The following is a 13,078-nucleotide window of genomic DNA, read 5'->3' on the forward strand; positions in this document are numbered from 1 at the left end:
ACTATGGTGAAGGGCTTGACATCCCCTCCTCCTCCCCCCCCCCCCCCCAAGTTATCTTTAAAGCTACATGTTAAATGCAAAGGGTAGATTTGCCTCCTTCTTGAATAGGATTTAAGGCCAGATCCCATTGACTAAAGGGCTTAGTTCATTGTAGGAAATACTCAGTATGTAACAGGATCAGGCCTATTGTAGCATGCCATACCTCAGAGAAACTTCACAATACTATTTAAAAATGATAAACCTGCTATAAAAATAGTTCCTTCTTTCCCCCAGCTGTGATGTTTTTTCCCTAAAGTTATGGTGCCTGGCGGACCAGGAGGGCGATCTTCAGTCCTGGATCAGTGACAAGTTTAAGGTCCTATAGCTTGTGACTCATCAGGGATATAGATGGGAAAGTTATTTTGCTGTTAAAAAGAGATCTTTAGCTGATTGGTGTGGTTTGTAGTGACTAGTGGACGATGTCATGGTTCTGTGAATGTGGAGTCGGGTTTCAGTAGCAGTTTGTTCAGCTGTTGCGTTGCTGAGAAATTTCCCTGTTCAAAAAAGTCCTGTGTTTATTGTGGTTCTCTGGTCGATGTTTTAAGTTAATTCTTCTAGTTTGTTGTTGGAGCTTTGCTGTTTCTGTATATTGGAAACAATAATCCCCGGGAGGAAGGAAAGTGATTCAAATAGAATCCCAGCCTTAAACACAAAAGCCATTTTTTTTTCTGTTTCTTCCATCTCTCCTCCTTATCCAGTCCTGGGATTGTCTTGGCGTTTCCATCTCCTCCTTGTGTTGTTGCTTCTTCTCTTCCTCTCTCCACCTTGTGCGTCTGTGATTCCCGCTTGCCATTGAGTGATGATGTGGAATAAGGCCCATCCCTTCTTGCAGAGGCTCAGCAACTAGCCTCATTGGCTGAAGTGCTAGGGGAGGAAGGGACTGAACTGAGGGCTGTTTTCAGGAGCTGTCTCCTTCTTCCATGCTTTGTTGTAGGTCTCCCCATGACAAGCCTTGAGCTTCAGTGGTCGAGCTAAGCAAAGTTAGAACTGGGTTCAGCTTTTCCCTTCCCGGTCCTCCTTGCATGCAGCCACTTTGAGCAGGATCTGTAATGTCAAGCGGAGGGTTCTCAATCTGCACATAGATTTGTCCTCTTCCATCACACAGCAAAGGACTGCATGCCCATTCATCCCAAGCCAAGCCAAGTCAAATTGTGGGTGCCATGCTATCCCATAATTACACAATGAATGTAGCCCCAGGACGATGGGCCTAGATATCAGGTGTGGTTCCTCCCCCTTTTTGGCATTTCCTATTCTCCTGTCTGCATCAAAAATCTCAATATTTCTGTGCAAATTTCCCCATACTTCCAGTTGGATAAGCACTTATGCTCTTCCTGCCCTAACCATTATCCTGTTATTGTGGGTGCTCTGTTAAACAGCTGCAGCCTGACATCCCTAAGATGGTTGCAATTCACTGATGGGAGAAGTGATTCCTATGTGCTGTTACCAGCACGTAGTATGGAGTGTCCTTAAAGTACATCTGGATCTTTTTAGATAAAGGTTATTATGTGTTGTGGGTCCAGTTCTCACTTCCCTGTGGTCCCTGGATGCTGTTCTGGCAGCAGAAATCTACAAAGGGGGAAGAAACTGCCTCCTGAGAATAACTCCTGCACAGGGCCTTCTCAGGCAGCACGGAGCGGATATAGGAGCTTTTTTGCCAACTGTATGGAATGTATGATGACAGGACGAGAAGGTGAGGGAAGGGAAGAGGTGAATTGAGAGTACATAATGCTACTTTTATTCTCTACTTCCCAGGGTCCATTGGGGGAGGGGGAGCCTTTAGAGGCAGAGCATAAGTTGGAGCAGTCTTGAGACTGCTCTGATTCACACCAAAGGCTGGGCAAGCCCCAATTGCCACAGAATATGGGGAGCAGAGGATCAGACTAACTGAAAATTGAATCCTGGGTGGAGCAGGGGACTGAGAGTTGGCACCAATATGTGTTTTGTTCCAAACCTGGTCATTGATTTATTATGGGACTTTGAAGAAGTCATTTAATTTGTCTGTGTCAGTTTAGCCAGCTGTAAAACAGGTATTATTATACCCAGTGTAATAACTTCCCTTGATGTGTGCCAATTCCGGTCTATTCTGCATTATTTCATGATTTGTGTGACTGCTGAAATAATGGCCTGTTCCAAAAACATAATGCCCTTATGTATCTTCACATAATTGCTAGAGGTTGAAATACTTGTTCTGACACTTGAGCGTACTCATGTAAATAGAAAATTATAGTGTACAGCAGGGGTAGGCAACCTATGGCACCCGGGCCAAAGGCGGCACGCGAGCGGATTTTCAGTGGCACTCACACTGCCCGGGTCCTGGCCACCGGTTCCGGGGGGGCTCTGCATTTTAATTTAATTTTAAATGAAGCTTCTTAAACATTTTAAAAACCTTATTTACTTTACAGATAGCAATAGTTTAGTTATATATTATAGACTTATAGAAAGAGACCTTCCAAAAACGTTAGAATGTATTACTGGCACGCGAAACTTTAAATTAGAGTGAATAAATGAAGACTTGGCACACCACTTCTGAAAGGTTGCCGATCCCTAGCGTACAGGCAACATCAGACACCTTGAATTTTATCTGAGAGTATGGATGATTGGAGAGGGAGCTATACGAACTAACAGAAGAAAAATCAGCACACTTGTAAGGCACATAAGAAGCTTTGACTTCATTTCTGAAGTTTAGATAAACTATTTTAAATGCCAACCTTACTTTTAAGAGTATTGGGAAGAATGCTTCGCATTGTGAAGAGGAGAAAGCCCAGGCAAATGTAAGTACTGTATTAGGCTACTGAAGAAAATTTGTAGTTTGTTGCATGTGCCATGATAGTGTCTCATGTCATATTGTTTGTGGATTTGCAGGGGTTTGGCATAGATGGCTTACCATGTGACCAAGTGCAAATCCACCTTAAAAAAAATGTAGGCCTCTTTGGAGAAAATCAAAGTGCAGCCAAGTACTATCGATGATACCGATCTTTCAGTATGAAAGATTCACACAGTTCCAGTTACAGAGTTTACACTGTCATATACACATATAGTAAGAGATGTGTTCTGTGTATGCAAACATTGTTTTTCTTAGAATGGACACTTAAGAAATTAACTGGCTGATTCATGGCAAGGCTCTGCAGTACTTTGGCTATAGTCAACATATCTTTATTTTTAAGTTATCAGGATGTGGCCAATGACCACCCGTTTACTTAGCTTGTATGTTGTACTTTTTCACTGCTCACTGTTGATTTGCTGTGTATTAGACTGTGAGCTTTTCAGGGCAGAGCCCATGTTGTCTTTTATATCAGGTTCTAAGCGACAATGAGTGTTCACTTTTTAAACTTAGCATTATACTTTTAGGTTTTGTGGAATATTTACCAAAAAAACTTACATTTTTTTAATGAAAAATATATGAAGATGTATTGTTTTGTTACTTTATTTAGGGAAAGCACAACCCTACTAAAAAAGAGAGAGGAATCAACTATGTATGGAAACTTGACAGTAGAATTTATAGATTTATCAGAAGTCACAGCTCACAATAGAATGTAAAACTGAACTGGGCAGCAACGATTGTTTGAAGAAGAAACTTTGAGGCTGAAAATAAATATAGTAAATTGAAGGATCAGGAGGGAAAGTCCCTTTGGATGTGTTAATGTTTTTAATAGGTAGCTAGCTGTGAGAACATATGAAATTTGCAAGGAGGTTCTCTGAGCCATTGAAAAATCAGTGATTGCATCCAGGATGTGAATAGACCAGTGTTCAATTCTGGGTGTGACTATGTTACGAAGCATCACAGCCTGCCACTGCCACCAGAGTTTGTCATAAAGGTGGCTGTTTATTTAAAAGGATACAGTCAAAACATTCTTAATAATTTTAAAAAATTGTTCACCCTCCCCATTTATAATGGAACATTGGAAGTTTGAAGCTAAAATCTGGTTCCTTTCCAAGAAGTTTCTAGCCTCAGTTCCCTCCCCCACACCATTTAAATAAAATTCTATCTAGCTGTCTGTGTCCGGAATCTATCTGAACTTTTTGCCCCATCATCTATGTATCATAGCTCAGGTGTCCTGTATGGTTGTTCATGAGTACTTAGTTGAAGACACTGATTATTTTTTCCTTAAAGAGCACTGACTCCTCTGTTTCAAATAAAATAGAATACAATACAAGCATACATAGAAGGAATTACACAGATTTTAAAAAACGGTTGGTCACAATTTGTGCCCACAAACCATGTCTCTTTAAGAGCTGAAGCAGGGCATGCAGAGTTCAGCTGAATTCATTTAAGAACGACAGAAAACAGTAAATGGAACTCTTTGCCCAGTTCTAATTTTTCTGTGTGCAAGAGAGTGTAGAGGGCATTTGTATTCTCTCAACATGTTAAACTTTTCTAATTTGTAAAATATCTAACAGAGACCTAAGGCTGTTGACAGATCAAGAGGTTTAGTATATTTCAGAACCTTTTGGCACTCAGCAACGGTAATAAATACTTGAGGTGGCTTTCTTTGATCATGAGAACAGGTGTTGTTTCTGTAGGAAAGTGGATGGAAACTTAACACCCACAAATGTACAGTAATACTGGCTCTGATTTCTCCATTTCAGTATAGAAGTGATTAAAACTATTTCCTGTGACCCTATCATAGAAATCATAATTTTACTTTTTTTCCTAGAGTAAATGATGAGCATGCATTTTCCTCATGATTATTTTGATAACAGCACCGATAGCTGTTTAGGGCCAGATTCTCCCGTCAGTTTACCTCTGTGCATTGGCACAGATTTAACTGAGCATTTGATCTTTGGTCTGAGCATTGAAACCAGAGACAAACTCTGCAGTCATTGATACTTATGCTGTCCTGATGTAAATGAGAACAAAAATTGACCCTATGGTCCTGATCCTTCTCACAGTTACACCAGTGTCATTCCGTAGTAACTCCATTGGCTGCAACCTAAGATAATGCTGGAGTTACACTGGGGTAGCTATGAACCGAATTTGGTCCTGTGTGTGTTACAGGGAAAAGTGTCACAGAAAATAACTTGTTAAGATATTTAATTTTGAATTGTTCTGAAACTGTCTTGGTAACATGCTGAACCTGCTGCATTTGAAATCCTAGTATATGACATTTCTGTAAAGCAAAGGCCATGTCCCTGTTGAATAATCAAATTGCTCAGCTGATCTCCCTCTTCCCAAGTTTTCCTACAACATCTGTCTGCCAACGCTTGTGTCACTGTGGATGGTTAGCACTGCTTGGAGTAGCATTAGATTAGGTGGCCCTCATCTCTTCTCCATTCTGCTACTTCGGTGGTGTGAGTTTGCATTCTCCTCTCTCCTTTCCTACTGGCAGGCTCTATGAAGACCATTCGTATGGTTCTCTTGTACTAGGTCTTTTCCATGGTTATCGGGAGCATCCAGCATAGCTGCTTTGTCAGAATTGTATGATTTCCCGCACCCCTTCTTTATGTGCCATATCACCTGTGGTAAGGTCTGTGTCATAAAGGGGGAACACCATTCCCGTGCACAGAGCCTAAATAATGCCCTTCACACCACTTAACCCCAGAAGGCCAAATACTGGTCTCACTGGATTCAGCCCTCGTGGGCTTCCATTGTATCAAGGTTTGGCCCTGAATGCAAGGCTGACGTGGGTCTTAATTGGTACGAGGGGCTTGCATAGGTCCTCTGCACAGAGCTAATTTTCATCCTGAGAGAGGCTAAAATAAGGAAAAAGTTTCCATTTGGAAATGGGCTACAGGGGAAGTTTGAATGACTGTTTTCAATGAAGTTTCTTGTTTGGCTGAATTTTTTCATTAGCATTTGCACAACTTTGAAAACAGTCTTTTTGGTTGTATTTTTTGTTTACCAAGCAGCCAATGCAGTAGGCAATCAACAAAGAATTCTTTAAGAGAATGCACACAGATTGCATGGCCTCTGTCCAGTGATGAGCTGCCAGTTCCCTCCTCACCCCACGAGGCGGTCGTTGCCCACCCCGCCTCATCCACCCCCCACCCCTGTCCCCTGACTGCCCCCAGAACCGGGCAGGAGGGTCTCGTGGACCACCATTTTGGGTACCCACCCCATCCCTAAGAGCCAGAGGGACCAGTGGGCGAGGTGGGGAGTCCTGGCGGTACTTACCTGGAGCAGCTCCCAAGAAGCATCTGGCAGGTGCCTCTGGCTCCTAGGGGCAGGGGAGTGTAACTGGGGGGGAGCAGGGGAAGCGGCTGCTCCCCCCACTGATCACATCAAAAGTGGTGTCTTAGGCGCTGACTCCATGGGTGCTCTGGGGCTGGAGCACCCATGGGAAAAATTTGGTGGGTGCAGAGCACCCGCTGGCAGCTCCCCGCCCCGCGCCCGGCCCCAGCTCACCTCACCTCCGCTCCGCCTCCTCCCTTGAATGCGCCGCCCCGCTCTGCTTCTCCGCGCCCTCCCTCCTCCCCCCCCCCCCCCCCGGCTTCCCGCAAATCAGTTGTTTGACGGGAAGCCAGGGAGGGCTGAGAAGCAGGCGGCGGCTTCCCACTCAGGCTGCCCCCCCCCCCGGGTTACCTACTGCGGCGTGGGCGGCCCTCCTCGCGCCTCCCTGCCCCAGCTCACCTCCGCCTCCCTGGGCCTGAGTGCGAAGCTGCCGCCTGCTTCTCAGCCTGCCCCAGCTTCCCGCGCGAACAGCTGATTTGCGGGAAGCCTGCAGGGGCGGGAGAAGCAGAGCGGGGCGGCGCGTTCAGGGGAGGAGGCGGAGGTGAGCTGGGGCCAGGGGTGGGGCAGGGAGCTGCCGGTGGGTGCTGTGCACCCACCATATTTTCCCTTTGGGCACCCATGGAGTCAGTGCCTAAGGCTGGTTAATAAATTTGGCCGGTTAAATTTAGAAGCCCTTTTAGAACCGGTTGTCCCTCCTGGAACAACCAATTCTAAAAGGGCTTCTAAATTTAACAACTGGTTCTAGCAAACCGATGTGAACTGGCTCCAGCTCACCACTGCCTCTGTCTTTCCCTGCAAGGTAAAGTCTTGATCCTTTCTCTTTGAGCTGATAAGGGTACGCTGTTCCTTTCAGTTTCATATTGAGAACCTCCACTTCCTGACCATGCCTCCGTGGTAATGAAGATTTACTGAAGGCTTTTCTTTTGGTTTTTAAGCAAAACAATTTGAATGTGTCCATGGAAGTTCCAGACTCTTCACTATTGTGTCTGGTAGAAGACTTGACAAGATTTGCCTGTAGTATTTCCCTCATAAGATATAAGAGGCATGCTTTCTTTTGTCATCTGTGGAAAGCTACAAAAACTTAATTGTGGGGACCTGGGACTTGGCAGAATTGTGCATTAATTAAGTGCTTTTTTTGGAAGCTTCATTGCCTGCCTTCCAAATTATAAACAACAACAAAAACGTATTTGAACTTATGTCAGTGGATTAATTCATTTGACTGCCATTTCTACCTTTCTTTTTGGGGGGGGGAGGGGAAGGATGCACAGAAGGAGAGGGGAGGGGTTGGTTCTGCAGATTGGAATTTTAATTGCTTGACCACAGTTGTTATTTTGCAGTGCAGCAAAAGGGCATGATTACTAATTAGTACAGACTACAAGGCTCTCTGGAGCTGGATTGTAGTACCAAGTGGATGAGTTTAGACCGTTTTATACTGCAATTAGTCTACCAATACACTGTTACCGCCATTACATAGTTATGTAATCAGTAGTTTTTTCAGTCCCTGCAGATTAAATTTTGTATTATGAATACACACTCATTTTAAAGAAAAAACTATAAAATGAATGAGATTTTAATACTTCAGGATTACAGCTGATCTTGTGTACTATTCAATGGCTTTTCCTATTCCTTTTTATCATGTATTTTTGGTTTTGGTTCATTATAGACCTTAGAGTTGGAAAAAACAAAACAAAAACCAAAACTCAGTGCTTTCTGTAGCTGCTTCTCTTTTAATTAGGGTTGACAGGCGTCCAGTTTTTCATCGGAACACCTGGTCAAAAAGGGACCCTGGTGGCTCTGGTCAGCACCACTGACTGGGCTGTAAAAAGTCTGGTTGGTGGTGCAGGCAGGCTCCCTCTCCAGCTCCGCACGGCTCCCAGGAACCTGCCGGCATCTCCCTCTGGTTCCTAGGTGGAGGGATGGCCACAGTGGCTCTGTGCGCTGCCCCCACTCCCAGTGCCAGCTCAGAACTCTCATTGGCCAGGATCCATGGCCAATGGGAGCTGAGGGGGCAGCGCCTGCAGGTGCGGGCAGCGCAAAGAGCCACATGGTCGTGCCTCCACGTAGGAGCCGGAGGGAGATGTCGCTGCTTCCTGGGAGCTGCCTGAGGTAAGCGCCACCTGGAGCCTGTACCCCAAACTGCCTTTCGTGCCCCAACCCCCTGCCTCAGCCTTTAGCCCCCTCTTGCACTCTGAACTCATTGGCCCCAGCCTGGAGCCCCCTCCTGCACCCCAAACCTCAGCCCTGCCTCAAAGCCTGCATGCTCCAGCCAGAATCGTCACCCCCCACACACACACCCCAACCCCGTGCCCCAGCCCAGATCCCCCTCCCGCACCCTGAATCCCTCATTTCTGGCCCCACCCCGAAGCCTGCACTCCCAGCCCAGAGCCCTCACCCCCTCCTGTACCCCCTCTGCCCCAGCCTGGAGCCCTCTCCTGCACCCAAACCCATCATCTCTGGCCCCACCTCAGAGCCCTCACCTCCTCGCACCCCAACCTCCTGCCCCAGCCTGGTGAAAATGAGCAAGTGAGTGAGAGTGGGGAGGGTGAGAGAGAATGCATTGTGTTTGATACTTGGATCCCTGGAAAGCATATTGTTTTTCTACCCCCTTCTCCTGGTAATACATTTCCACTCAGTCTTTTCACAGAGGCTTCTGAAATAGTGCAGCAGCTTGTCATGATGTCACCGTTACATTGCATGGAAACTCACTTGGCACGGGGAAGGGAACAGTCTTTGCTTTAGTTCCCAGTGTCTTGGGAATTAAATGCACATTTCAATGTTTCTGCTTCATGTTTAGATTTCGATCCAAAGGTCTGACTCCAACTTCAGTTTTTTCCCCTCTCTTCGTTTCTTAATTTTAGAGGGCCCATTCCTATTGCTTCCCTAGGCACATCGCTCCCGTTGAAGAGCGTGGGAATTGCACACATGCAGTAGCTGCATTATTGGTCCCAAAGTTTCTTTTGGCTGCCAAGTGCTGGTACATCACCAGCACACAGTTTAGTAACCTATTGGAACTTATTTTCAATAGGTAGTTTGAAAAACTCTAGCTTGAAAATAATCCATTTAAAAAAAAATACTTGGGCCACGTCTACACTTGGAAAATTGTTTTTTTCACACCCCTGAACAACCGAAGTTATACCGACAAAAGTGGTAGTAAAGACATAGCTTATGTTTACACTACAGCGACTCAGCTGCACCGATGCAGCTACGCTGCTGGAGCACTTCTGGTGAAGACTCTCAAAGCCGCTGAGAGAGAGTTCTCCCGTTGGCTTAATAACTCCTGCCTCCGTGAGAGGCAGTAGCTGTGTCAGCAGGAGAGAGAGCGCTGTTTACACCAGCACTTAGGTCGGTGTAACTTATGTCGTTCATTATTCGTAAAATCATTTGTAGTGTAAACCATGGCTATGGCTACACTAGAGAGCTTACAGTGGCGCAGCTGCATTGTTCTCCTGCCGACGTAGCACTGTCCACACCGGTGCTTAGGTCAATATAACTTATGTTGCTCAGGGAGGTGGCTTATTCACAACCCTGACTGACCTAAGTTATATCAACATAAATGGTAGTGTAGACATAGCCACAGGTCTGATTTTCCTAGGCTCTCGCTCACTCATTGTTCCAAGGTGTTTGCAACTGAATTCTGAGTGCCACCCCATTGTCTGTCCTAGGAGGATGTGGTACAGCCCATGCCAACCAGGGTGGAATTTCACATTCAAAAAGACAGGAATTTCATGATGCTATTTCATAGCACTGTATCACCCAGAATTCATAGGTTATACAGACATCTCTCCAAATCATCACAAAGGTGAAAAGGTGACTTGATCGTGGTCTACAAGTACCTACATTGGGAAGAGAGGCCTGGTAGACAGCTCTCTTATCTAATGTGAAAAAGGGTGTGATGAGATCTCGTGATTGGAAACTGAAACTAGACAAATTCAGACTAGGTGGGTGAGGTAGTGTCTTTTATTGAACGGACTGCTGTTGGTGAGAGACACAAGCTTTCAAGTTTACACAGAGCTCCTCTTTGGGTCTACTTCACCCACCTTGTCTCTCTAAAATCCTGGGACTGACATGGCTACAACCACACTGCACATTCATACCAGAAATAAGGTGCAAATTTTCAATAGTGAGGGTAGTTAACCATAGCAACAATTTACCTAGGGGTGTAGGGGATTGAAGTCGTTAAGTCAAGACAGACTGGATGCCTTTAAATCAAGGCTGGATTATTTTTTAAAAAGAGATGCTATAGTGTAAAAAAAGTTATGGGCTTGATATGGAAATTATGGGGTGAGGTTCTATGACTGGTGTTATGCAGATCTGATTATATGATCATAATGGTCCCTCTGTGAATCTACCTAGTCTTCTCACTGTTACCTCTGTTCTCCTTCTCCCAGCCCCAGACCAATTTATTGTGTCATTTTGAAGTAGATTGTAAATTATTCAGGGTGGGATCCATATTTTCCTATGGGGTTGTAAAGCATCTAGCACAATGACGCTGGCCCAATAGAAACAATAAAGAATCATAATTGTTAGAATTCACATTGGAGCTAAGCATCTATTGAGTGTTGTTTGTTGTTTTTTTTTTTATAGTGAAGTACATGCGAGAAGCAACCCCGTATGTGAAGAAAGGTTCTCCAGTTTCAGAAATTGGGTGGGAAACACCTCCACCTGAATCTCCACGGTTGGGAGGTGTATCCTCTGACCCACTGTCGCAGCTTTCTCTCACCATCCACAGAGACAGAAAAACAATTCCACTCAAAATGTGCTATGTGACACGCAACATGGCGGTGTCAGATCCTGAAAACAGGTAAGCTATGGCTTTGTCTTGGCCTAATTTTATGCATTCAAACATACTATTCTATTATTCATCTTAGAGCTGTTAACTATACAGCTTGAGTATTGTGGCTGATAACACTGAGAATCAGATTCTTTGTTACGTTAGTCTCTAAAGTGCTATAAGTCCTCCTTTTCTTTTTGCGGATACAGACTAACACGGCTGCTACTCTGAATACTTCTGGATTATAACTCTATTGAACTGAGATAATAATCTGGCCCTTGGCTTTTACAAAGCTCCTTCCATGTGAGAATCTCAAAGTGTTTTGCAAACACTTCACAACAAAGCATTTTATAACACCTATGAGATTGCTGTGGTAAATACACATTCATCAGCCTTGGGGAATGTACTGGAAAAAGGCTCTGGTGGCACAATCAAATACTTTTCATAAGAAATACACAAATTAACACTTTGCTGTTCGCACAGTTGTATGATTTTCTTCAATCCCCACTCACTAATAGCAGCATCAGATAAATAAGATCAGACAAGAAGGAACAAAGTTGCTTTTTTTTTTTTTTTTTTGAGTAGCCTAATTGTCTTGTCCATTAAATGCAACTCTGACTATTGAAGGGGAGAGTGAGAGAGGTTACATTTGAGAAAATAAATGGGGATTTTCTGTGGCTTTTTAAATTTTTTCACGATGCTAAAAATAAGATAAGCTTACTGGCCCTTATTTATAACATGTGGAACAGCTGCATCACACCAGCATGCTCCATTATCATCTATTTTAACAGCTGCTAGCAAAAAGAACCAAAAGAGTCAGTGAGGGGGTGGAAATAGAGACTGATTCTTCCATCCAAACAATGGGCTTTTTGTTCTTTTCTAGCACACAAGCTTTTAAAGAAGCTGCTGGGAACTCTTTTGATTCTCAGCACTTACGCATCGGAGGGACTGAAAGTTACATTTTCAGAGTTAGCTTTTCATGTGGAATGAGGAGGTGGGGTTTGTGGAAGGCAATGATTCCCCATGCTTTTGGTTTTTGCTGGAGACACTCCCATCCCTCATGATAGTTTGAAGGATGCATGCTCCCTTCCAATAGTTTGGCTATTTTCTTTTCATTTTCTCTACCTCTCCTGTCCACTTCTAGTTCTGTCGTTCTTTTAGGGTTTTTTTTCTTTCTTCCTTTTTTGTGCATATTGCTGTTATGGTTTGCTTCCTTTCCTGGTCCCCAACTCATCAAAGGGCTATTGGCAAGGTTAGTGGTAGTCAACCCTTATAAAAGAGTAGTCCAGTTTTCTGCAGTAACAACCCAAATCACTATTGCAAGCTGTCATTGCTACAGTGTGTAGTGGTTTGGACCATCACTCTAGAATGCTGTTTTTTGTTGTTGTTGTTTTTTAAATAAGAGATTGGCAGCTGCATCACTAGCTTTCCAGCCTGCAGTTCTCCCAATCACGGGCTACCTGATGGGGAAAAAAAACAACAACAAAAAAACCGCTCCATTTCCATTGTATGGGCCACTATGAGAATAACAATATTTGTTGTATGTTAGTTTTAGATGCTTTGAGTTTTCTCCTTCTTCTTAGAATCATAGGACTGGAAGGGACCTCAAGAGGTCATCTAGTCTGTTCCCTGCACTCATGGCAGGACTATATTATCTAGACCATTCCTGACAGGTGTTTGTCTAATCTGCTCTTAAAAATCTCCAGTGATGAAGATTCCACAGCCTCCCTAGGCAATTTATTCCAGTGCTTAACCACCCTGACAGTTAAGAGGTTTTTCCTAATGTCCAACCTAAACCTCCCTTGTTGCAATTTAAACCCATTGCTTCTTGTCCAATCCTCGGAGGTTAAGTAGAACAATTTTTCTCCCTCCTCCTTGTAACAACCTTTTACGTACTTGAAAACTGTTATCCTGTCCCCTCTCAGTCTTCTCTTTTCCAAACTAAACAAACCCAGATTTTTCAATCTTCCTTCATAGGTCATGTTTTTAGACCTTTATCCATTTTTTGTTGCTCTTCTCTGGACTTTCTCCAGTTTGTCCACATCTTTCCTGAAATATGTCACCCATAACTTGACACAATACTCCAGGTGAGGCCTAAT

The 13,078-nt window shown here is 44.1% G+C and overlaps 1 protein-coding gene across 1 annotated transcript in view; it reads left to right on the forward strand.

Annotated features, from left to right (window-relative positions):
• Positions 1 to 13,078, forward strand: part of SNTB1 (syntrophin beta 1) — a 176,891-nt gene that overhangs the window by 64,669 nt on the left and 99,144 nt on the right. The window contains exon 2 of the mRNA XM_048841573.2: positions 10,793 to 11,009. Coding sequence (XP_048697530.1) covers positions 10,793 to 11,009 — 217 coding nt within the window. The remainder of the gene's footprint in view (positions 1 to 10,792; positions 11,010 to 13,078) is intronic.

This window comes from Caretta caretta, chromosome 2 (genome assembly GCF_965140235.1).
Source record: "Caretta caretta isolate rCarCar2 chromosome 2, rCarCar1.hap1, whole genome shotgun sequence".
Taxonomy (NCBI): domain Eukaryota; kingdom Metazoa; phylum Chordata; order Testudines; family Cheloniidae; genus Caretta; species Caretta caretta.